We start from the raw sequence: 26,730 nt of genomic DNA on the forward strand, positions 1-26,730 counted from the left end.
AACAATTATATCATCTGAGAAATTGACATTGTAACAGTGTAGGTCTGACAAGCCTCCTCTCTTCCTGTTTTTAAATCTCTCTTAAAAACATACTTTTATTCCATGGCTTTTGGCACTGAGTGATGTCCATCCTGCAATGGCGCCCCATAATACACCTGCTGTGAACCTGTTTTTATGTTTTTATGTTTTTATTTATTCTATTTTATTTATTTATTTTTTATCGTGTTCTGCTTGTGTTGTGTTGTGTTTGCTCGGTACTCGTTTTATCTTTTAACCTGTCCATTGTACAGCACTTTGGCTACCCCTGTGGTAAATTTTAAATGTGCTTTATAAATAAAGTTGATTTGATTTGATTTGATGGTGAGTTTTCATGCATGTTAAAGGCTTCATAAATGCGATGGAAGTGGTTGGATAATAATAATGACAAAAGCAATTTCAATAGGGCCTTCGTAGCTTTTTGCTGCTCTGGCCCTAATATTTTTCTTACACAGCATGCTACGGTGGACTGTCTCTTTAAATCTTTGAAAAGGCCGGCGCGCGCCTTCGCTTTGACGTCATATTTCCATGAGGCAAACATGGCGGCGGCGCTGGAAAGAAGCTTCATTGAAATCTGTGGATTTGAGAGGGAACCCGTTCAGAGGTTTAGAGAAGTCCACCTCAAATCTGGTAAACTTTCACCTGGGGGGGAGTGTCGTATTGTCCGAACTGTTCAAGCTTTTGAGCGTATTGTAGCGCTTTCTCATGCCATGCTAACAGGAGCGTGTAGCGCTCGAATGCTAACTGACGTCAAGTACGTGACTTTTCTATACTGAATGTTTTGGTCTCGGTGCGTACTTGTGGTTTGTGAGAGCATCACTATGCCGGCATTGAACTTGGAAGTTAAAAAGAGTCGTCAAGGTGTATGGAATTAATTTTTTCTTTCTTTCTTTCGTTCTTTAGTTAATTTCGAACATGAACACACTTAAAGCACAATACATCACACAATTTCATATCATTTCATTTTACATCATGCCCGAAAAGGAGTAGGAAGAAGCAACGCTTATTTAATCCTACCCCTTTCCCACTTCAGAGCGTTTACAAATATATAGAATAATTTACTGACCTTTTTATATAATAAAATAACATCTATGAATTAGTATACACAACAGTTTTGTAATATTAATTAATTCAGTCATTATTAACATACTGAGATGAAGAATATCTTATTTCCAATAAGGTTTGAAATATTTCTCATAATTCTTCTTCTTTGTACTTTGTAAGCACTATTATTTTGAACTGGATCATATGAGTACAATTTTTAACTTCTTTACTTAATCCATTCCATAATTTAATTCCACATACTGATATGCTAAAAGTTCTAAGTGTTGTACGTGCATATAAATGTTTTAAATTAATTTTTCCTCTAAGATTATATTTCTCCTCTTTAGTTGAGAAGAATTGTTGTACATTATTAGGTAGCAGGTTATAGTTTGCTTTGTACATCATTTTAGCTGTTTGCAATTTTACCAAATCACCGAACTTTAATATTTTTGACTCAATAAATAAAGGGTTTTTATGTTCTCTATATCAAATATTATGTATTATTCTAACTTAATTTTTTTTGTAACACGGTTAGCGAATGTAGCGCACATTTGTAGTTATTTCCCCATATTTCTGCACAATAACTCAGATATGGTAATACTAGCGAGCAGTAGAGAATATGAAGTGATTTTTGGCCCAGGACGTATTTTGCTTTATTCATTATTGAAATGTTTTTGCCACCTTATGTTGTATGTTTTGTATATGAGATTTCCAGTTCATTTGATCATCTATTAATACTCCCAAAAATCTGGTTTCTTTTACCCTTTCGATGTCTACTCCGTCTATTTGCATTCGTGTATGATGCTCTTTTCTACTGTTACCAAAAAGCATTATTTTAGTTTTACTGAGATTCAAAGATAGTTTGTTTTTGTCAAACCATCTTTTTAATTTGTTCATTTCTTCTGTTATTTGTATTATCTTCTGTGTGTTCTCTCCTGAACAGAAAGCAGTTGTGTCGTCTGCAAATAAAACTAACTTTAAGTCCTTTGTAACTTTACAAATGTCGTTTATATAAAGATTAAACAATCTTGGTCCCAGTATTGATCCCATTTACATTTGTGTTTAATGTGCAGTGTCAACACCTGCACCTGGAGCTCTCAAGTTTCCAGACACAGCTGGAGCTTTTCACTATGACGACGGCGGGAAAGCGCATTCAATCACCAGCAACAGATTTATTTCTTGGTGAGTACTCCTGCTACTTAAAGTCAGCAGTCTTCCTGCTTTCTTGAAGAACAGGCTTGTTTGGACTTTCATTGCAGGTCCACTTCAGGAGACACATTGCAGCTCGTGGAGCAGTCTCTGGACACTAACCTGCTCAACAGCGCCATCAGGCTGCGCTTCATTCACTGCAATGTGGTGCCGGGAGGTGTGAGCATCCTAGAGACCCCCAACAATGTCGTTGTCCTTATTGCCACCAATCGGAGTGTTCACCGAATGGTGCTGCCCCATCCGAAGCGCATGTATCGCAGTGTAAGTAACACCCCGCACGTGCACACCGAGAATAGGGATGTATAAAGTGCGGCCCGGGCGCCATTTGCTTAACGCTGCTTGCTTTTGATTGACCCGCGACACATTCCGAGGACATAAAAAAAAAATACCGTATTTTTCGGACTATAAGTCGCTCCGGAGTATACGTCGCACCGGCCGAAAATGCACAATAAAGAAGGAAAAAAACATATATACATATATATACACATATATATATACTATATACTGGAGTATAAGTCGCATTTTTGGGGGAAATTTATTTGATAAAATCCAACACCAAGAATAGACATTTGAAAGGCAATTTAAAATAAATAAAGAATAGTGAACAACAGGCTGAATAAGTGTACGTTATATGACGCATAAATAACCAACTGAGAACGTGCCTGGTATGTTAACGCAACACATCATGGCAAGAGTCATTCAAATAACTATAACATATAGAACATGCGGCAGCACGGTGGAAGAGGGGTTAGTGCGCCTGCCTCACAATACGAAAGTCCTGAGCAGTCCTGGGTTCAATCCCGGGCTCGGGATCTTTCTGTGTGGAGTTTGCATGTTCTCCCCGTGACTGCGTATGTTCCCTCCGGGTACTACGGCTTCCTCCCACCTGGGCATAGGTTGATTGGCAACACTAAATTGGCCCTAGTGTGTGAATGTGAGTGTGAATGTTGTCTATCTGTGTTGGCCCTGTGATGAGGTGGCGACTTGTCCAGGGTGTACCCCGCCTTCCGCTCGATTGTAGCTGAGATAGGCTCCAGCACCCCCCGTGACCTGAAGGGATTAAGCGGTAGAAAATGGATGGATGGATGGATATAGAACATGCTATACGTTTACCAAACAATCTGTCACTCCCGATCGCTAAATCCGATAAAATCTTCCTCCCCGGTGTCGCCTCTGGTATGCGCCGTTTCCTTTCTTTCTGCTGCTCGATCGCCTATTTCTGCTGCATATTTCACTACGTCCGGCTTGTAATCTGCAGTATATGATTTCCTTTTCAGTGCCATTTTAATTCAGCCCTTCTCAGTTTTTATAAGTTACCGCCAATGTTGAAATAATCCATTTTAATAGCTACGGATGTAGCAGCAGTTAGCATCCCATGACCCACAATGCACTTCTGCCATGACCCGCACCCGCCGAATTCTTATTTGTTGACGTGTGTGACGATTGCTGACGTGTGTGTGACGATTGCGGACATTTGCTTCGTCTCTTACGCGAATGAGATAAATAATATTATTTGATATTTTACGGTAATGTGTTAATAATTTCACACAAGTCGCTCCGGAGTATATGTCGCACCCACGGCCAAACTATGAAAACAACTGCGACTTATAATCCGAAAAATACGGTACCCAAAAAATAGACTATGCAATTTGAAAGAGACATTGCTGATATGTGCAAGCCGAATGTAAATGCTAACATTAGCATGCTAACAGTTGGAATCTATCAATGGTGTGATCCGTTTACCAAGTAGGGAAGTCGCAGCTGGGAATGACGTCACAGCCGAGTTGTGAGCGTTGCAGTCAATAGGCCACACATCCGTGAAAGTTATGTTTGCGCTTGCCTTGTCTGACTATAAACTACTTGTGAGAAAATATGCACTCTTTCTGCAACCTTCACACATGGTGGATGAAGAGGAAAGACGCTATTGCTAGCAATAGCCTGCTTAGTGGCCTTGTGGTTAGAGTGTCTGACCTGAGATCGGTAGGTAATGAGTTCAAACCCCAGCCGAGTCATACCAAAGACTATAAAAATGGGACCTATTACCTCCCTGCTTGGCACTCAGCATCAAGGCTTGGAATTGGGGGTTAAATCACCAAAATGATTCCCGAGCCTGGCCACCTCTGCTACTCCCCTCACCTCCCAGGGGGTGGAACAAGGAGATCGGTCAAATGCAGAGGGTAATTTCACCACACCTAGTGTGTGTGACTATCAGTGGTACTTTAACTTAATACAGAACATATGTACAACATGAAATACATGTAGCTTACAATACCGTAATGTTACCGTATAAACGTCCGACAATACATCATATATATGACTGTTTTAGTGCGAGAAAAACTAATCAGAAGTACTAACAATGGATATTATAGAGGATTACATTATTGCTTGCAGCCATCTTTCAAGCCAACTCGAGGTTGGAGACAATGCTCCGACTTTTCAAGTCGGAGATCTGAATTCCAAGGGCATTCCAGTGAAATTCCGACTTCCCAGTACAAATGGAACACGCCAGAAGTTATGACTCTGAGGTGTTCGGCTGCAAATTTGGCTAAAAAATGTAGCATGTTAATTTTGGTATGCTAGAATGCCAGCATGTGTCTCGTATCAAGTTGTGAGTCTTAGGCGTTCGGCTGCAAAATTGGTTAATAAAGTTAGCATGCTAATGTTAATAATACTGCCTGAGGCTGAGCCAGAGCCAATCAGTGGCCACGATACTGATTGTTTTGGCATTGCTGGGTTGCATATGACGTCACATCCGTTTTTCTTTTTTGCAGCTTAATTCACATGACGGTCCACCAGCTTGAGCGTAGCATGAAAACAAGTGAGAGTGAGTGTAGAGTTTGAGCAGGAAATGCTGTATTGCTGTTCTGTTCTTGGGTGTTCCAATCGTTCAAATAGAGAGATAGGAAAGGGCTTCAATAGAGTTCTTAAATAAATGGTTTATAAAAGTAATATAGTTAGAGAAAAAACGAAAGTGCATAGAAGGAAATGGCTCTTAAAAACATCTTGTGGAATACATTCGGACCATGCTTGTGTCTGCAGCGATCACTTTGTAAAGTTTTTGTTTGAACATTTGATTTGTTTGAGAAACTTTCTGTGATGCAATTAAATGTATATATTATCCACTACATTGGTAGTGTTTGAGAGCAGAACTAAATGTAAAAAAAGACAAAAGATTGCATTGGTTTCTGTTCTTTTGTGGTTGCTATGCCTAAATATAACTACGAAGACCTGGTTGTGCAAATAAACTAACGTGATATTAAGTCCTAGTAATAAATATTGTAATTGCTGGTCCAATCCACTGTATTTTCATTGTCAATTTTCATAACAGACACTTAAAGCAATTACCGGTAGTTGTTGTTGTGCAGGAAAGCCAAGTGCTTTATTCGACACGGATTACGACAATAGTGTCTTTGGTGCTATTTGTTAGCATCAGTAAAATATCCTTAATAGTATTAATAAACTAGATGAATACATCTCTTGTACGCTCAACAGCATATACTGAATATTGATGTCGCTAGCAAACATTGCTGAACAACAGGGACATTTATAGCTAAATAATGAGACAAAATATGAACTTCATATTATATAAACTGCAGACATTAATTGTAGATGAGACTAATATTCATAGCAAGAAATCAACTGCAAACAAATTTCTATCTTTTTTCTCATTAGCATCACAATCACAGAGGAACGGCACTTGAGTAAATCAAACTCGTTACTTGGCGACACAGGAAGAAAACCAACATTGTCTTTCACGGATTAATGCTTAATTTGTGATCCCCTCCAAATGTAAAGACATGATGTTACTCCAATCTTTTCTTCCCTAAATCTGTGTGAGTGTCAAAAGAAGTGCGGTCATAGCGATAGTGATGATGAATAGTTTAAATCTTTAAAAAAATATTTTTCATAAGAGTGTATAAATCCACTCCATCCTATTTTATATATATTTTTTCATGATCGCTTACATATTTGCTTCTAAGCCTTTCAAAATACGCCCAAATCCGCACTGAAGCAGGTAAATAGCCTAAAAGGACTCGGACTTCGCATGAAACCCGGAAGTGCCTCTAGGTCAAGTGATTGCAACCCAGCAATAGTCTTACTACTACTTACTATTGGTATTTTTAGTTAATTTAGCCATTTTTATGCTTGAAAATTCTTAGTTTAGTGCAAAATCACAAAGAATATATACTTTGTTACCGATAACATAAAGCTAAGATATGTTGTGTTCAGATAATTTAAGTTTAGCTTATATTTATTGACATATATTGGTTTTAGTATCTTTAATGTTTAAGATCAAGGTGGCCCAATGCGGCCCTTGCTGGAAAAAGTTTGGACACCCCTTTTCTAGAGGACTCGATTAGGTCTACATACAGGGTTCGTACGGGTGCTTAAAAACCTTGAAAATGCTTGGATTTTAATGTTGTGTTTTTAAGGTTTGAAAAATGCTAGAATTTTGGGTGAAGTGCTTTGAAATGTTCATTATATTTCTCGGCAGTCTGACGCAATAGGCTAATTATAAAATGGAAAAAAATAACTGTCCATTATGCCGGTAGGTTGTCGTTTTAATGAACATTGGATGGAAAATGAGAAATACAAACTTTGGATAAAACGTGGACCAAATCCATGTGTAGCCAGCTGCAAAGTATGCAAAAAGGAAATCCAACAAGGTTCGATGTATTTTTTGCTCTATTATTTTGGTTGTCTACTTAACTTGTCCGTTTTGGTTAATTGCATTAAAATGGTTACATTATTGGACTTGTTTGTACTGTGAAGGTCATGTAATGTATAATTTGTAACCTTTTTCACAACTTAGAGCTGAGTTAATATGAATGATGTTGTAGTTTTTACACCACTTGGTTGTATGCATTTCTTGCTTTATTATTTTCATTGTCTACTTATCTTGTTTGGCTACCTCAGTGAAAGCAAAAAAAGTTAACTTTTGTCATTTTGTTAATTTGTTATCAGAGCCACAGTTATAAGGCTAGATATGCTTAATGGAAGGTGACTGAGGTGTTGTGAAACAAACAAAATATTTTCCTTTAATTTATTATCCTTATATTAATGTGGAACAGTTTTGTTAATAAATGAGTGAAATTTACATCTTGAGGGTGCGTGTATTTATATCACATTATGCAGTTTACAAGCACAGATATGGTGTGAATCAATCTGTGCTGTTCGATGTCATTGAGAACATGAAATTTTAAAAACACAAATGGAGACACGTTTGCAAACACCAATGACATCGAATAGTCTACAGAAACACTGCTTCATTTCCTATGCCCCATTCAGCTAATGATAACTGCTGGTTTAATGTTAGGTTTAGGTTTTAGCAGATTTTCCATATTTTTCCTACAGACAGCATTTGGTGACCTCAAACAAGGCTATGGATTGATTAACACTGGTTTTCGCCAAAATTGATCTTGAAAGTCCTTAAAAAGTGCTTGAATTTGGCCATGGAAAAGGTGTGCGAACCCTGTACATAGACGCCAACTAAAGTGTTGTTGTGTAACTTGTCCAGGAGCTGGTGACGGAGCTTCACATGCAGTCTATCTTCACTGACGTGGCCAAGCTGAACCTGCAGGATGCTTGTCACAGCGCTGCCATCCCCAGTGCCCTGACCCCTGCTGGAAGCGTGGGCGCCGCCACAGCTTGGCTTACACACCAGGGAGACGCTAACTACGCTTTGGCGTCACCAGCTGGCGGCATCATGGTCATCACGCTTCCTGCACACGGCGCGCAGGGTCAGGTTGCGCTGCTCGCGACACGGTTACGCGCGACACGGTCAAAGTGTGACAATGTGTTTTTACGGGTGCAGGTGGCGTGACGGTGGTGGAGCTAAAGAGGAGTTCCATGAAGCGACGTTTGTCCGTCTGGATGCCCAGCGCCATCATGGGCGACCAGACCCCTGCCGACTTGGTGGTCAGTCTGGCGGTGAGAGAGCTGGAAGACGACTCCATCATCTTGGCACTGTGTCAGGATCACAAACTGCGCATGTGGTCCTTCAGGGTGAGCGGCTTCATTTTGGGTCGTCTGCACATCCAGATGCTGGACCCCTCAGAGGACTCAGTCTGAAATGTTCAAATAATATTTTATGGCGTGTGCTCAGGATCAAGCGTGTCTGCTGGAGGCTGATATGTTGGACTACATGCCAGCCTCAAAAAGGGTCAAACGACTGGCCGGTTTGGGCCACCGGCTGCGGCTGACCTCTTGCGCCGCCTCCGGCCTGTGCCTGGCCGTCTACCTCGCGGCGCCCCACAGAGGACAGTTCATCGTACTGCAGCTGGTCCCCACTGACAACAATCGCTACAGCCTGGACCACATCTCCTCGCTGTTCTCCACTCAGGTGAGCCACGAAAACTAGAGATTGACCGATATCTTTTTTTTTAGTTTTTTTTTAAAAAGCCGATGCAGATTATTAGTACCGTATTTTTCGGACTATAAGTCGCTCCGGAGTATACGTCGCACCGGCCAAAAATGCACAATAAAGAAGAAAAAAACATATATACGTCGCACTGGAGTATAAGTCGCATTTTTGGGGGAAATTTATTTGATAAAATCCAGCACCAAGAATAGACATTAGAAAGGCAATTTAAAATAAATAAAGAATAGTGAACAACAGGCTGAATAAGTGTACGTTATATGAGGCATAAATAACCAACTGAGAACGTGCCTGGTATGTTAACGCAACACATCATGGCAAGAGTCATTCAAATAACTATAACATATAGAACATGCTAAACGTTTACCAAACAATCTTCTCCACGGTGTCGCTCCTGGTATGCGCCGCTGGCGTCCATTCTTTCTGCTGCTCGATCGCTGTTTTCTGGTGCATATTTCACTACGTCCAGCTTGTAATCTGCAGTATATGATTTCCTTTTCGGTGCCATTTTAGTTCAGTACTTCTCAGTTTTTATAAGTTACCGCTAATGTTGCTGTGATCTATTTTAATAGCTCCGGCAGTAGTGTATAGCATATAGCAGTTAGCATTCCAAAACCCACAATGCACTTCTGCCATGACCCGCCCCCCGTCGAATTCTTATTGGTTGGCGTGTGAGTGACGATTGCTGACGTGTGTGTGACGATTGCGGACATTTTCTTCGTCGCTCACGCGAATGAGATAAATAATATTATTTGATATTTTACAATAATATGTTAATAATTTCACACATAAGTCGCTCCGGAGTATACGTCACACCCACGGCCAAACTATGAAAAAAATCTCGACTTATAGTCCGAAAAATACGGTAGTCAAGGAGGCCGATAACCGATATTTGGAGCAGATATTCATTTGAATTCAAATTTATTTTAACATGATTAGTCTATGCCAGTAAACAGCTAAACAAGGATTTGAATAGTTTTTTTAACATAATGTTTTAGGAAACGTCGGACCAGTAGCGACATAATATTTTATGCGGCACTAATGTGCTTAATTTTGGCACGAAAAACCCTCACGGGATTTCACACAAATTTTTATAATGTGTGTCTAAGAGTGGCATTGACATTTGTATTTCGAAATAATTATTTAGAAATATGGGATTTCTCTGCATCACAATACTTTGCCATGTACTCAATTTTAGCAGTTTATGAATTTAGCAGTAGTTATGTACTTCACATTTAAAAAAAAAAAAGTAAATACTGGTATCATGTGTATCTCTTGTATCTGCTGATGTAGTTGTAAACCCCCCCCCCCCCCCCCCCAAAAAAAAAACCCCACACCAATCAAAAATAAGTTAGTATCAATGTATGTCAAAATACCAAATATCGACGCCAATAAGCGGTCGATCTCTAACGTAATCATTTATTAGGATAGGATAGAAGTTATCCAACAAAGGGGAAATCATGCGGTTGCAGTGCAGATTTAAAGTCCACAAAAAATAATGTAAACGCATGGGAACAAGAGGGCAAATACAAAAGACAAAGGAAATTAAGAGCAGTGAGCTAATGCAACCGGCTGCCACTTCAGCTGCATTTCTAACACTTCAGCAAGTGTGGATATGCTTTAGAGTAGTCAATGTACAGCTTGTATAGCAATATACATTTACTAGTATCCACTGAAAATGAGTCAAAACACAACCACTTTTGTCTAAATAGCTGGCAACACAAGGGAGTCAAGCATGGTGGTTGTAGAGTCACGGTCTGGCGGTGCGATAGTGCTACTGTTGAGATACTCCTTTTCCACTGCATTAACTTTTTCAGGAACTTTCCTATTTACCTCTTGTGTTTTAAAATACACCCTTGCGTTTCCACCAAAAGCTACGTGAGTAACAAGTTTCGCCTGGCGGCCGGACAAGACGATGGCTGTGTGTTGAGTCCGTTAACAGGCAATCCGGAAATAGTTACATACTGCGCGAGGAAGTATACCGCAGCCTGTGTGCGCCACACGGCTTATGCACTTTAAGTTAGAATGCTATAGTAAGGAAGAACACACCATTTTTTCAGTGACATTTTGACACTTCATTATGTCTCCAGGGCGGGCGGCAGTGCGGCAAAGAAAAAAGTAAGGGCCATGGAAGTGAAAATGTATGTTATAAAAAGCTCAGAGAGCAATATTAGCCTTGCATTTGTTGCCAGGTGCTTTAATTATTAGTAATACGGATGTGATTTTCACAATTCAATCTGATTCTGATTCTAGGAGTGAGGATTCGAATCAAAATCGATTCGACACTAGCAGTATACTGTTTAGTTTAAGAATTATTAATTACATTGTTTCAAGACAGGTTACAAAAGCTTCTGTTTTGGCTCCTGCATTAAGGTTATACGCAAAAAGTTAGCATGTAAGGGAAAAATTATAAAATGCTCCTACAGTGCAAGTAATAATAGTAGGGCTGTCAAAGTTAACACGATAACGCGTTAATTATAAGTTCCTTTAAGGGCGATCCTTTTTTTTTTTTTACGCGCGATTAACGTTTTTGACCTTCGGCCCTTTCTGTAGCTTGGGTAAATGTGTAATGTCTGAGTCACAAGCTCGAAAATAGCATAACTGCACAAAGAAAGGGGGACCTTATGGAAATCTCAAATCCAAAGCCATGGCAAGTCGTTTTCCGGACAAGACAATTTTACCTTTAATCGCCGTGAGACGACATTGGATCAAACGCTGTTGGCGCATTTGCTTCTTGTAGAGAGGAGGTGGTATAATGTAGCCCGGAAGAGTTAGGGATGCATGGGATTCTGGGTATTTGTTCTGTTGTGTTTATGTTGTGTTACGGTGCGGATGTTCTCCCGAAATGTATTTGTCATTCTTGTTTGGTGTGGGTTCACAGTGTGGCGCATATTAGTAAGAGTGTTAAAGTTGTTTAAACGGGCACCCTCAGTGTGACCTGTATGGCTGTTGAACAAGTATGCCTTGCAGTCACTTGTGTGTCTGCAGAAGCCGCATACAACACGTGACTGGGCTTGCAAGCTGTTTGCACAGGTTGTAGAGGGCGCTAAAGGCAATGCCATCATAGAACGCCCTTATTATTGTTGTTAGGGTGAAAATCAGCAGACTTTCGAGAGAATAGTTGCTCTGAAATTCGGGAGTCTCCCGGAAAAATTGGGAGGGTTGGCAAGTGTGATGCTGTCAAGCGGCATTCATATATAACTCGCGGGCCGCACTAACATTACATTTTCATATTAAGGTGCGGGCCGCGTGTCTGAGACCCCTGGTTTATACATAGCACAAAGAAAAAAAAACTTTGTATGCAGTGTTATTTCATTTTAAATTTCAAAAGAGTTTTGTGGCTCCCATTGTTTTCTTTATTTTGTGAAACGGGTCAAAATGGCTCTTTGAGTGATAAAGGTTTCCGACCCCTGCCCTAGCCATTTTGAGAGATAAGGAGGAAGCCAATCACGTGATTGCATGACGTCACGCTTGGAGCCAAAGATCCCTTACCCATCAACAGCAATGCTAATCAAGCATTAGCATTTTACTTTTGGAATAATTATGATCCACGACCTAATATTTTTGAGCCCGAACTCAAAAGAGGATGAGCAATACGTTTTAGAAGCTGACTGAATTTGTGGCATTTTGTGATGTTCAAACAGTGTTTTCACATACTTTGCGGATTGTAAATACAGTTGGATATGGTTTAAAGCAGCGGTCCCCAATCTTTTTGTATCTGCGGACCGGTCAACGCTTGAAAATGTGTCCCACGGACCGGTATGGTATTTAAAAAAAAATTTTTTGTCATAAAAAAATACAATCATGTGTGCTTACGGACTGTATCCCTGCTGACTGTATTGATCTATATTGATATATAATGTAGGAACCAGAAATATTAATAACAGAAAGAAACAACCCTTTTGTGCGGGGGAGGGAGGTTTTTTGGGTTGGTGCACTAATTGTAAGTGTATCTTGTGTTTTTTATGTTGATTTAATTAAAAAAAAATAAATTATTATTTATTTATTTATTTTTGAATTTCTTGTGCGGCCCGGTGGTTGAGGACCACTGGTTTAAAGGATATGATGAAACACAAATAAGCATATAAAGTCAACTTGTTTTTCCACTCTGTTATTTAAAAGCTCTATCGTCAGTCGAATTTATATCGTATATTGTCTATATCGTGCAACCCTATAGAGCATTGGTTCCCATCTGCGATTCTTAAGTATTTAATCAGTTCATATTTACACAGGCATCGCGAATGTGGATTAGGATGTGAATCATTTTCTTTTCCCGCCAGCCCTAATTAGTAATGTTAAAGAATACTAGAAGGGTGAGAGGAAGGGGTTACTTTTCCGACTTACATCATTGCCTCAGAACGGAACTGGTTCATAACCCAAGGAACATATCTAGGATACAGTGCTTACTGAAATGGGCAGGCTGCACTCATGTTTGTGAGGCACTTTGAGATATTTGGCCTGATATGTATTAGTTGCAATGCAATGTATGTCCACAGGAGACGGTAGTGGACTTCACTCTGACCTCCACTGACATTTGGGCTCTGTGGCTAGACGACTCAAACAGCAGCATTGTCAAATACATCAACTATGAGCAGTAAGTCTGCTTGAGAACTTCCCACACTAACCTCCTCCTTGTCTACAACTTCCATTCCTATTGTTTATATTATAACTTTTTAAATAGTCTTGTTCTCTTATGAAGTTTCTTGAGAGAAAAGCCAACGATTGTGTTTTGATGTCTGTCAGTAACACAGCAGGCCAGTGGAATCAAGTGTTTGTTCAGCCTCCTCCTGAAGATGAAGTCCACGTTGGAGTGGACCAGGATCCCAGAGTAAGTCCACTGTCGCTTGTCAATCCACTTCTTTTAGAGATCAATTTTTTTTTCTTCATGATACCGATTATTAATAGTCAATGAGGCCGAGAGCCGATATTCATTTGCAGTAAAAGTTATTTAAACATGAATAGTAGATGTTAGTAAACAGCTGGGCAAGGCTTTTTTTTAATTTTAGGAAGCGTCGGACCAGTAGCAACATAATATTTTATGGGGCGCTAATGTTGTGGTTAATTTAGCACTAAAACCATCAGGGGATTTCACAAACATATTTATTAGATGTGTCTAAGAGCAGCATCAACATTTGCATTTAAAAATAAGGGAAATCTCCTGGGACACTTATTGTAAACATTGGATTTCTCTATCTACATCACAATAACTCGCCATCTACTCAACTTCATACAATTTTATAGTAGTTTTTGGATTTGATACATTGTAAGATTTCCCTCTGTGGAACCCTGAAATATTGTGAACACTTAAATTTAAAAAAATTATTCTGGGCTCCTTCTTGCATTATAGTTGAGGCATTATATCAAGCTGGCTGACATAATTTCTTCCTGGATGTTACAGAAAGTATGAGAATGTGTGAGCTGCTGCCTGCTCTTCTTTATTTATAAAATACGACTCCTATTAGTCAATTTACACTAAGTTTGGATTTTTGGCAGAGATATTCTTTCTATCTTCATGTCCATCCATCTCTGTCGTGTTATTTGATTGAATAACGGAAAATGAAACTTGTGGCGTTCCTTTTAAGTATTGCTGACAGAAGGCTTGTTGAGCGACTCCCTCGCTGTAGTAGCGAAAACAAACAAATTGTGACCGGGAAGACGCCAGGAAAGAAGGGCAAAAATTTTATTTCACGGCAAAAATTGAAAGTTTTTGAAAAGGTCAGCAATGGAGAAATACTGTAGGTGACATAAGAAGGAGAGAAAGAGGAGGCGTGACCACATGAACGCAGCTTAGCAGATCTGAGAATAATTCTCACAAGGACTCCAATAAATGCCCTATCAGACGTCAAAATATATTTGGGGAGAATTATTGACAATAAGAGTATTTTTTTATTCTTAAATGGGGTTAAGAAAAAATGGGTTCCAGCTAAAACAAAACTTTTCTCTTGTATGGCAAAAGGGCTGGTGCTTGAGCAGTGGTTACTATTTACAGTACTTTAAAAAAAAAAATGTAATAATGATATATGTGTGTTATCTGCTGATGTAGTTCTGTAAAAAAATATTGATGCAGAAATAAAAAACAAAAACAAAGGAGAATGCAATGTACGTCAAAATGCTAAATATTGGCATCGATAATCGGTGGATCCCTAGTTTGAATTGCATAAAATGCTCAGATCTTACATGAAGTTGTGATGATTGACAGGAGACCTACTTGGAGGTGCTCTTCTCTCCTCTTGGCTTCACGGCGGCGGCCATCTTCAAAGCTCTACAGGTGTGTGAATGGACATGTTTCTAAAAGGTCACCAGGTGATTGTCGCGTTGTTTGTCTTCAATCAGATCTTCCGGCGAGGCCCGGACGTCATGACCGACATGTCGTGGGAGGGTCTGAAGAAAGAGGTGACGCTGGCCGTGGAGAGTGAGGTGATGACGGTGGAATGGTGGCGCTGGGTTTTCTCAAGACTCTCACAAGAAAAATAATCACTTTGTGTCTTTCTCCTTCAGCTCCAGAGCAGCGTCACAGAGTTTGAGTTTTCCCAGGAGGAATATCGACAGCTCCAGGTGGAATTTTGGTCCAAGTTCTACGCCTGCTGCCTGCAGTATCAGGAGGTCCTGTCCATGCCACTTGCTCTGAGCGTCAGTCCACACAGTCACATGGTGTGCCTGCTGAAGAAGGTAAATACTGACCAGGTGTTGAGCTGGGACCCACAAGCGCTGATGACAAGGGAGACGTTGTCATTTCAGGGTTTTGTTTCCTTCTTGCTGCCATGTTTGGCTGTGGACCACCTCTACCTGTCCTCTGACGACTACTTCCTCTGCGACGACGACACACTCCTCACTGAAGGTACGCGCCTCCTTTTTGTGTGCGCGGGCGTGTATGTACAGTAGTCTTCACGTGTCCGCCGTGTCCTCCAGATGCGGAGGTGGGTCGAGGTGTTGCGACGCTGGTAACCTGTCTGCGGCTGCTGAGCGACGCCGTGTCACCAGACATGGCGTACGAGATGGAGAAAGCTCTAGAACACGCCGAGTCACCCGAGAGAACAGCCGAGCTCATCCTGGAGAACATGCTGTCTCATGACAAGTCAGCACGCACAAACACACACACACTTGTTGTGGTGTTGAGCTGAGTTTGCTATCTTGTGTGCAGTCAAAACGTGATGGAGGACATTCAGAACAAACTGCAGGACATCCGCAACCCCATGGCGGCCATGTTGCTTCTGCTGAGGGAGCTGGACCTGGAGACTGATCTTGACTTTGAAGAAAGTCCACTCCTGCCTGGTAATACTTTGACTTGATTGGCTGATTGAGTGAGTGTTGGGTTGCGCGATGTAAATCGGCCGAGGATGGAGCTTTTAATACTATATTTATATCATAAAAATGAGAGATGCCCGATAATATCGGCAGTCCGATATTATCGGCCGATAAATGCTTTAAAATGTAATATCGGAAATTATCGGTATCTGTTTCAAAAAGTAAAATTTATGACTTTTTAAAATGCCGCTACACGGAGTGGTACACGGACGTAGGGAGAAGTACAGAACGCCAATAAACCTTAAAGGCACTGTTTTTGCGTGCCGGCCCAATCACATAATATCTACGGCTTTTCACACACACAAGTGAATGCAAGGCATACTTGTTTAACAGCTATACAGGTCACACTGAGGGTGGCCGTATAAACAACTTTAACACTGTTACAAATATGCGCCACACTGTGAACCCACACCAAACAAGAATGACACACATTTCGGGAGAACATCCGCACCGTAACACAACATAAACACAACAGAACAAATACCCAAAACCCCTTGCAGCACTAACTCTTCGGGACGCTACAATATACAATAGACCCCCTGCACCCCCACACCTCAACCTCCTCATTCTCTCTCAGGGAGAGCATGTCCCAAATTCCAAGCTGCTGTTTTGAGGCATGTTAAAAAAAAATATGGCAGTGCCATGTTGGTATTTTTTTCCATAACTTGAGTTGATTTATTTTGGAAAACCTTGTTACAATGTTTAATGCAACCAGCGGGGCATCACAACAAAATTAGGCATAATAATGTGTTAATTCCACGACTGTATATATCGGTATCGGTTGATATCGGAATCGGTAATTAAGAGTTGGACAATATCGGGATATCGGCAAAAAAGCCATTATCGGACATCTCTGATAAAAATGCATATTGATGACACATTCTAGCTGTTCTGCAAATTTAACAGCCACAAGCGAACAAACGCGTCCTCAATACAATGTATCATTCTTGGTAGCGTCACTCCACAGTGCCGTGTCTCAATCACTAATCCTTGCCTCCATGGCAGCAAATAAACTTTCTTACAAGTAACATTATTACTGGAGGATGAGGAATATCTAAATATGCTAGGAGGATGAGGAATAGCTAAATATGCTAGGAGGATATGCTAACGGCTAAGCTAGAGCTCTCAAATGTAAACAGAAGTGGGCTGATCGATACAAGTATTGACAGTAATAATACCAAGTATAGTATCCGTAGATGGTCTATTTGATTAGATTTTTTATTTTTGTTTTTATTATTGTTGTTTACAAACTCCGGAAATAAGTCCCTAGACACAGGTGTTTTTGTCTGATTATAATGTTGATCCAAAATATAACAGTTCATTCATCTTTAATTTTTGAAGTATCAGCATTGGTGTGGCCAATACTGCTCCTGTAACTACTTTCTATCGGATTGATACCCAAATTTGTAGTATCACCCAAAAATAATGTAAAGTATCAGAATAAGTGATTATTACATTTTAACAGAATTTTAGATAGAACTATGTTACAACAGAAAGTAACCAGCTGTTAACATTAAATTAGCAGGTAGATTATTAATAGTTTTGACAAAATAGGTCAAAGCCATATTGTCTATCCCTAATTGATTGGTAGATAAAGATGGCAGACAAATACTACTTCTCATTAGTTATTATTATAGCTGACATTCTGGATGTCTGGCAGGTCAAACGGTGAGCGTGCGCCTCAGCTTGTCCCAGCTCTACGCCAGCACCACCGCCGTCTCGCTTGTCTGCCAGGCCCTCAGTCACATGACCATGACGCGGGCGCTCCTGTGCCGCGATCTGCTCCTCCTCCTCAAGCTCTGCCTGCGCCTCGGCGACCACGTACGTACACATGCACGTCTTTAAGTGGCGCTAAGCAACAACTAAACCCTGTGTGTGTGTCAGGTGCTGGCAGGCGGGGGTGCCCAGCTCCTTCAGATCCAACAGGAAGTGATCCCACGTGCGTCCCACCTCCTGTCCTCGTACTTCCTGCTCAAGCACGTCAGTCAAAGTCTAAGCTGTCCTGTCGCTGACGACACCTTGTGAGTCTTCGCGCCTACCTAGACCCGCCTGTGCAAGTTCCGGTGTTTACCTTTTGACATCCCGTTTTCCCACTCCAGAGATGCTAACCTGCAGCACCTGACCGCCTTGGACCTGTCCGACTCGCCGTGTCTTGTCTCCAAGTCGACAGGTCAGAAATCCGTGTTTTGCGGGCGTCTCCGGTGGTTCTGAAGAACCGCTGCTGACACGTGCTTTGTGCTCCTTAGCGCTCAGTCCTCAGACGCTGGTGGAGCTCTTCTACCAGACCTCCGCCCGCAAGATGATCCTTTCCCAGATCTTCTCCCAGAACAGCGACCCATCAGCAGGCGGCCCGGTCCTCATCTGGACCGACATGATCTCAAACGTGGTCCAGCTTCTGGCACAGCTGCTGTATCCTCACTCGTAAAGACAATGTGCCAGCGAGACTGTTCCTGATATTTGGATCCAGTGTTTCCTTAACTGCTGTGTACCAGCTGGCCCATTAATCCCAGTTTCCACTTCCCAGAATGCCTCATGGCTAACTGTCAGTACACGCAGCTGCAGGTGAGTGCACACTAGCGCTCACGCGGTTATGACTCTTCTTAAACCAAGCACTTCCTTTCACTCAGGAGTATGTGCGTCTGATTGGCCCGTGGTGTCTGGTGAACATCGGATCCTGTCGCTTCTTGCTAGCTCAGTGCTACCTGGCTAACGGCGAAGGTCACAAGGTTAGTTGAAGCTGACCTCCGCACGCCTCCTGCTCACAGCCTTTAACCTCGTCAGGCCACCTTCAGTCGACTTCTTTCCTCCATCAGGCCTTGCAGTGCTTCCACGAGGCCGCCGCCGAGGTGGAGAAGGAGGAGTTTCTCATCAAGCTGACGGGCGGCGGGTACGACGAAGTCACTTGCACGCCACGACTGCACTACTACAACAAGGTGCTCTCCTACGGATCGATACCTGCTTTTTGTCATATTGATTCATAAGGCATAATATCAATTAACCGCTCCCTGGTAGTATTGTGCACCTGTGTAAAGTTGGCGGCCCTTATTGCAAATATTTAATTAACACTGCCGTTTATTTGTGCTGTAAAAAATGTTGTTTGTGTTTTAAGTTACCGGTATTGTAAAATACATTCTCTGACTTGTCAAAATCTCTCCAAACGTGTCCCATCCGTTTGTGCTGAATTTTGTGTTTTGTCAAACTGTAAGGGGTGAATTTTTGGGCTCCGAACGATTGGAAACTGATTCCTCGTGTGATTCTTTGATTCAGAATCGATTCTCAATTCAAACCGATTCTGGCAGTATATTATTTTGTTTAATAATGATGAATTATTAAACTTTTTTCAAACAGGTTACAGGTTAGAAAAGTTTCTTCTGGTTGCTTGGAGATGGCCTAAAAATGTTGTTAAAAATGTATTCTTAATTAATTATATATATACCGTATATATATATATATATATATATATATAAATATATATACCGTATATATATATATATATATATATATATATATATATATAATTTTTTTTAAACAGATTTTTGAAAATTATGAATCCATCGGATGGAATCGGTATAAATAAGAACTGTTTTGGATTTGTATCAATTTTTGTGCACCCCTACTATTATAATTTTTATGTTAATGTTTTATAATTCATAACCACAACCTCTACCTTGTCAAAATATTTTCTAACGTGTCCCAAACTTGTGTCCTGCACCATTTTTTTTGTCTGTTATAGTTTTTATGTTAACATTTTATAGTTTTTATGTTGATCCAAGTTATTATTCATAACCAGCCAAAGTGTCCCCAAACGTGTCCCATTTGTTACATTTCTTCTGGTTTGTGCTGTAACAATGTTTCGTCTTAACTACTATAATTTTTATGCTAGTAACTAATTTTTATTCATAACCAGCCCCAGACAAAATGGATGACGTCACTAGTCAGAAAATTTAATTTTAGAATAACTTAAAAAACGTTAATTCAAGCAAATTCAAATGGCGATGTTTTGATATTTGCAATAAGGGGGCTAACGTCACACAGGTGTCTTGTGCGTGAAGGAGCAGCAGCAGTATCGCTCTGACTATGCTAACGTTAGCTTTTAGTGGGCCGTGAAGATTCGGAAATAGGCCATCGTTAGTGACTTTTGTTGGTAAAGGCTTACGCCTGCACTGGTCAAACTACCTTAAGATCATGCAACTTAAACAACTGTATCTGGTGACGTGGTGCAAGCTCACTATGAAGAAAGGACATCAGCTGTAACTCAGAAGGTCCTTTCGTTGACATCTTAACTCCCCGCACACAGCACCGTGGTCAAGTGCTCCAAAAACAAAGAGCAGACTTGCTGTCTTCATAATAAAATGGCTTTGCGCTACATTCTCTTTTTTCTCTTTTCAAGTGCTTACAGACTTCATACAACATGCATGGTATGCTTATGCTAGCAACTGATGACTGCTCTGTGGATGTGTGTGTGTATGTGTGTGTTAGGTACTTCGTCTGCTGGAGGACGTGGGTCTACCGGAGCTGGTGATCCAGTTGGCGACGTTGGCGTTGGCAGAAGCTGTCAATGATGTCAACAGTCAGGTAGTAAATTTGAGTTTTTAGTACTATGGTTATATTGTCATAATGCATGTTGATGACATGTTCCAGCTGTGTCTGCACATTTGACAGAGACAAGCGAACAAACGCGTCCTCCTGGAAGTGTCTCTCTGTCATAAAAATTTAAAAAAATAAGTTGTATATTTTTTTCAAAGTTTAAATCTTTAGATTAACTTCAGATCTGTTGATATTAATTTTGAATTAAACAAAACAGTTGTATGCCCTTTGTTAAAGAACACCCTGTTTTTATGGTAAAACATTTCCCCCCCAAATTTTCAAAGTGTATAATTTGGCGTGATGTACGGTAATTAGAGCCTTAAATAGGTCAATAATTCATAACGTTGATTTTGATTAATTATTTTTGAGCAATGACAGTTTTAAAAAATCCCACTAATTTTCAGGGATCCAAAAGGACCCCACTCATAAAAGTGTTAAAAATTAGTCATACATTTACTTTTACTGTTCACACTTAAATCTCTAGATAAGGGATGTCAAACTGGTTTTCATTGAGGGCCACATGGCAATTATGGCTGCCATTAGAGGGCCGCGTGTAACAGCGAATAATGTAAGAATTTGCCTCTGGATTTCATTACTAATGATATAAATTGTTTTAAGTAGACTGTCGATTTTACAGTAAAAACTTTACATTTACAACATTTTACTGTATAAATTGTGTGTTTTTTAAATTATTTACAACATTTTACGGTAAATGGAAAAACGGTACCACTGTTTTTTGGGGGTTTTTTTACAGAAAAAGTTGGCAGCTCAGATGACAGAATTATTGTGTTAAATTTACATTGGTTTTTACAACATTATATTGTGAATGGAAAAACAGTACAAGTTCTTTTTTTATTCTGGCAACTTAGATGCCAGTTTTTGTACCGTAAAAGCAAATGTACCGTCTTTCCATTTACAGTAATACACCGTTATAAACAAGATTTTACAGACAAAAACTGGCAGTTCAGTCAACAGAATTTTAACACAAAAAACAGTACCGGTAGTAGCTTTTTTCAATTTACATTAATATACTGTAAAGGACAATGTAAAATGTATTGTCGTTTTTATTCATTTGATGGGTAATTTGCTGTAAAGTTAAGTATTTTTATTTAGACAAAAACATGTTTGGAAAGTATAATATACTGTAATATTTGTTGCATTATTGGATACTATTAAAGTTTAAAAGGTATGTAATTTCAAGTAGTACATTTCTGGCAAAATGAAAAAAAGTAATTACATTTAATGAGAAAATAAGTACTTTATTGACACATGTCATTTCCAGGTGTTTGTTTTATGGGCTTTTTTGTAAAAAAAATTTATGGCAAACACACAAAATATGCAGTATTTTCCCCAAAAAATATTTCTAAGTAGAATTTTTATATGAAGTAATTGGAGCCTCTAATAGGTCAAAAAATAATATTAATTTTGATTACTTATTTTTTAAGCAATTACAGTTTTAAAGAGAAAAAAACAGCCTGCATGCCTGCTTTGTATTATTAGTCAACATTGCAACATGTTTTTGTTAATATTTCGACTGTTTGGTCTTTTATTCCACTTTTCTATATGTATATTTTTTGTAATATTTTAAGAATGTGCCGCGGGCCGTTAAAAAAAAAGTTGCGGGCCGCGAATGGCCCCCGAGCTGCACTTTGGACGCCTCTGCTGTAGGAGGATACAAGAAGCTATGCTAATCGCAAGCGAGAGTTCTTGAATGTGAACAAATGTGGGCGGATCAATACAAATATTGTCAGAAACGATGTTAAGTATAGTAACAGTATATGGTCGATACTACAGTGGTGCATCGATATTTTTTAATATCAAAACATATTCAAAACACGTTTTTATTTGCAAAGTCAGCAAATAGGTCACTGGATTGAAGACTGTAAGGGCAAAAAACTAAGAATTTAAATCAGAGCCAATAGTAGGAAATAATGTACCGGTATATATTTCATTGATATTGTCATCTTGTATTTGTTGTCTTATTATAGATGTAGTGAAAAATTGACTTGAAATTTTGAAGCATCAGCATTGGTATGCCAATACTGCCCCTGTAACTACTTGGTATTGGATCGATACCCACAATTAATATAAAGCACAGGTGTCAAACTCAAGGCCCGCAGGCCAGATGTGGCCCGCCACTTCATTTTATTTGGCCCTCGAAAGCCTGGAAATATGTATCAATAAAGTACCGTAACTTTTCTTACTAAATGTATTCTTTCTTTCAATTTTGGGAGAAAAAAAAAAAGTACTCCATGTAATCGCAAATTATGTTAACTTAAATATTGTCTAGTTATGCAAAAATATATTATCAAACATTCAAACCATTTTTTTTAGATATAAATAAATAAATAATGATTTCAAAGCAAGTTATTCATAAAATTGTGCAACGTAAAAGTAGCAATATATTTCATGGTAAAATTGTGAAATTTACTGTGGTTTTTCAGTACTTTTTTTTTTTACTGTAATAAACTATGGTGTCATTTTGGCATTTATAGTAAAACACCGAAAAATCTACAGTTGTTGATTTGTGGTAAAAAAAAAAACAGACAAAAAAAAAACTGGCAGCTCAGATGCCAAAATTTTACTGTAAAATTGCAGGTTTTTTAAATTTAAATTAAAAAAACAAATTTAATTTTACAGTAAAATTCTGGCAACTGAGCCAGACCATAAAAAAACCATAAAAACCGCAGTACTGTTTTTCCATTTACAGTAATATACACAAAATTTTGAGGTGAAATTATTGCAATTTACCATATTTTTTATACATTTTAGAAAATCTAGCAATAAAATGCATTCAAAAATTGTGTAATAATAGTATTCACTGTTAGAAGCGGCCCTCTGGGGCCAAACATAACGACGATGTGGCCCTCAGTGAAAACGACTGACACCGCTGATGTGAAGTATCCAAACAGAAGAATAAAGGATTATTACGTTTTAACAGAAGTGCAGATGTCAAATGTTTCAACAGCAAGTAAACACACAGTAGTAAAAAATAAGGCAATATGTTACCTCATAAAATAGGAGCCTTTGTAACCTGCTTTGAATTATTTTATTGTTATTATTATTCTATATGCCAAATAAAATAATATAGCGTGATAAACTGTTATAGCAGGACGCTGCACTATAGATTTTAGGCCGTATCGGCCATCGCTACAGTCAGGGGAGGGTGCAGAAGACTTCTTAGACTCCTCACCTTTGGGTCAGCAGAACAGTAGACTTGGTTCTGTGTGGCGGTTCTCATCGCTGCGTGTTTCCTCCGCAGGCCGCCTTGTGGACCCGGATTTTCAAACACCATTTGGACCTGGGACACAACAGTGACGCTTACGAGGCTTTGATCCAGAATCCAGACTCTAGCATGTACGCCCCCACACACACACACACACAATGTAGTGCAATGTGGTGATTGCAAGCGTGTTGCGTTCACAGGCAACTGGATTGTCTGCGCCAGCTGGTGGTGGTCCTGTGTGAACGAGCCCAGCTTCACGATCTGGTCCACTTCTCCTATGTCAACCTACACGACGAGGTAACGCGGCATCACGCCACCTCCTCCTCTGCCCACTCGGCCAACAATGCATCTGGCCACAACAGGTGGTGTCCATCATGGAGTCCCGGGCGCGAGGTCTGGACCTGCTGAGCCACAACTACTACGAGCTGCTCTACGCCTTCCACATCAACAGACACAACTACCGGAAAGGTGTCCGTCGCACGTCCTCGTTGTCTTGTGCGTCCGGGGCTAAACGTGTGCACGTTTGCAGCGGGCTCGGTCATGCTGGAGCTGGGGATGCGTTTGGGTCGCGAGGTCCCGTCCGTGGTGGGCCTCAAGAAGCAAGTCAACTGTTTCCTGGCCGCCATCAACTGCCTGCGCCTCATCCGGCCTCAGTATGCCTGGATGCTGCAGCCCGCCTGGCCACCGCAGGTGTGCACGTGCACGGTCCTCACTGTTTTTTCACCACCGTGTCTAATTATTTACGCGCACTCTGCAGGGAGATCGTCCGGGAGCGTCTCCTAAACGCAACTCCGATGGAGACTTTGTGTCCCGGCCAGGTGAGACCGCAACCACCGTCCACACAACCGTCACTCACTTTGACATCATCGCCATGTGTCAGTCAAACGCCAGGTGGACATCTTGGAGATCAAAGATGTTGAGAAGGAGTATGCGTTAGCCCGATGTCGTCTCACGTTGGCCGAGCACCACCCGCCGTCGGCCGCCATCGCCGGTAGGCCCCGCCCTCCCGCCGTGCTGCCCTGTCCTTGCCTGCGTCCGCTCTAACACCCGCTTGTCTCCTCGCCTCTCAGGTGGAGCATCCGCCGCGGAGCTGGTGCGCCTCCTGCTGGACTGCGGCCTGTTCACGTGCGCCTCACGTCTGTGTCACACCTTCAAGGTGCCCCTCACCTCGTTGTTTGAAGCGTTGACCTACAGGTGCATCAAGCTGCAGTTCGGGGGGGAGGAGTCACAGAACGAGGCGTGGCTGTGGTTGTCGGCCAATCAGCTGTCCTCTGTGGTCAACACCAAAGAATCGAGGTTTGATGATGTCATACTCGCCACCACGCCATCCTCCTCCTCTTCTTCTAAACGCCCCACCGCTTGTCTCCTTCCAGCGCCGTAGACGAAGCCTGGCGCCTGCTGGCGTCCTTCCTGGAACGTTTTCCCTCTGCCAACGGCATCCACCACCGCTGCGTCCTCACCAAGCTGCTGTCACATGGCATGCCTCCACCTGATTGGCTCGTCAAGTCTTTTAAGGTAAGCGCCACTAAAATAAAATGAAAAAAAAAAAAATTATATATATATATATATTTCCCATCATGCATTTTACAGGAAGTGGACGCGGCGGCACTGCTTCGTCTCTACCTGAACTTTGACCTGCTTGATGCTGCTGCCGAGCTGGTGATAGAATACGTCGATGCTCTACTAGGGAGGGGACACCAATACTTTGGCATTAAGGTACCACGCAGAAGCACACATACACATGGTTTCTGCAGGCAATAAATAGATTTTGCAAAAATGAAGGCCTAAAAGGCATTAAATTCGATGTCCAGAGGCATTTAAAAAAAATGAATGCAGTGTAAGTCAGCGATTAAAGGCAGGCACCAAATTTCTTTGGTGTGACCAACAAAGCAACTTCTGCGGTTGCCATGACACCACTACAACTGGCAGCTGCTGCTACCATGACAGAATGACTAAAAATACATTAGATTAAACAGTCTTGTGAGCCAATTTTAATGTACCAGAAAGTAACAATTAATTTAAACATTAACTAGTCAAGATTATCCATACAGACAGTTTTGACTATATGTATTAACTATCTGCAGTAAGACATTTGCATTCATTTTGTATTAAGTGGCATTAAAAAAGACATTCAATTAGACTTGCTGATACACACTGAACACTTCACCTGACTGGATGCTATATTGGACAGGCACCACTGTCGGCCACTGCACCGTGCGTGTGGCTGCCATACACGTCCATCGACCAGCTGATGGTCGCCCTAAAGGAGACGCAGACTAACGTCATTGTGAGTCCTAACTTCCTGTTTGTGTGTGTGTGCCTAAAAACCACCTTCCGCTAAAACTCACTTTGTCGTTTCAGATTTACAACAAACTCCGAGACAAACTCAGTGATTACCACAAGCTGGTGGATCAGACGACAGAAATGAGACTTGCTAATATTTAACTTTTTTTAAAGAAAAAAATTGTCCATTTAAGTAATTTGTTGTAAATAATGTTTTTGTTACTATTGAAAATAAAGTTGTCATCATGCAAAAGTGCATTTACATAATTTACTACAATTTCCCAAGAGTTTATTAGTAACATTTTGGCACAATCTTAATACAGGGTTTCAGAGTTGGGACTCTTGAACTGAATGGGAAAACCCTACCCACCAGTGGGCGTTAAATACATATGCATAAAATGATCAGTATGTACATTGGTTAAAATAAACAGGTAATATTTATTGGTACAGATTTTTTTGGGGTGGCAGGGGTCAAATGAAACCTCCCCATTGTGTCTTAGGTCGACCATTGATACTTTGCTGCCACCTAGTGAGCAAATACGGTAAACCACTGTTTGGAAATTTCTGAGCAATAAATACATTCTGTGCATCAAGTTATAATTCTTTAAAAAAATGTCATTCTTGTTGCCATGGTTACAGGCAAAAACAAAACTGCACATTG

General features: G+C 40.6%; 1 protein-coding gene across 1 annotated transcript; it reads left to right on the plus strand.

Moving 5' to 3' along the window:
- Positions 1–525: 525 nt before the first annotated feature.
- Positions 526–26,610, plus strand: nup160 (nucleoporin 160). The gene is made up of 33 exons (XM_061924980.2): positions 526–666; positions 2,154–2,262; positions 2,340–2,550; positions 7,808–8,030; positions 8,105–8,295; positions 8,396–8,632; positions 13,165–13,262; positions 13,412–13,496; positions 14,868–14,936; positions 15,002–15,085; positions 15,167–15,337; positions 15,407–15,506; positions 15,578–15,743; positions 15,810–15,940; positions 17,634–17,794; positions 17,858–17,994; positions 18,073–18,143; positions 18,220–18,382; positions 18,466–18,535; positions 18,601–18,699; positions 18,787–18,906; positions 20,453–20,548; positions 23,823–23,917; positions 23,987–24,083; positions 24,149–24,254; positions 24,316–24,476; positions 24,544–24,604; positions 24,667–24,777; positions 24,857–25,082; positions 25,160–25,301; positions 25,377–25,502; positions 25,978–26,073; positions 26,148–26,610. The coding sequence occupies exons 1-33, from the start codon at positions 576–578 to the stop codon at positions 26,229–26,231; spliced, it is 4,188 nt and encodes a 1,395-aa protein (XP_061780964.2). The 5' UTR covers positions 526–575; the 3' UTR covers positions 26,232–26,610.
- The last annotated feature ends 120 nt before the right edge of the window (positions 26,611–26,730 follow it).

The sequence above is a fragment of the Nerophis lumbriciformis genome, linkage group LG29, assembly GCF_033978685.3.
Source record: "Nerophis lumbriciformis linkage group LG29, RoL_Nlum_v2.1, whole genome shotgun sequence".
NCBI classification, from domain to species: domain Eukaryota; kingdom Metazoa; phylum Chordata; class Actinopteri; order Syngnathiformes; family Syngnathidae; genus Nerophis; species Nerophis lumbriciformis.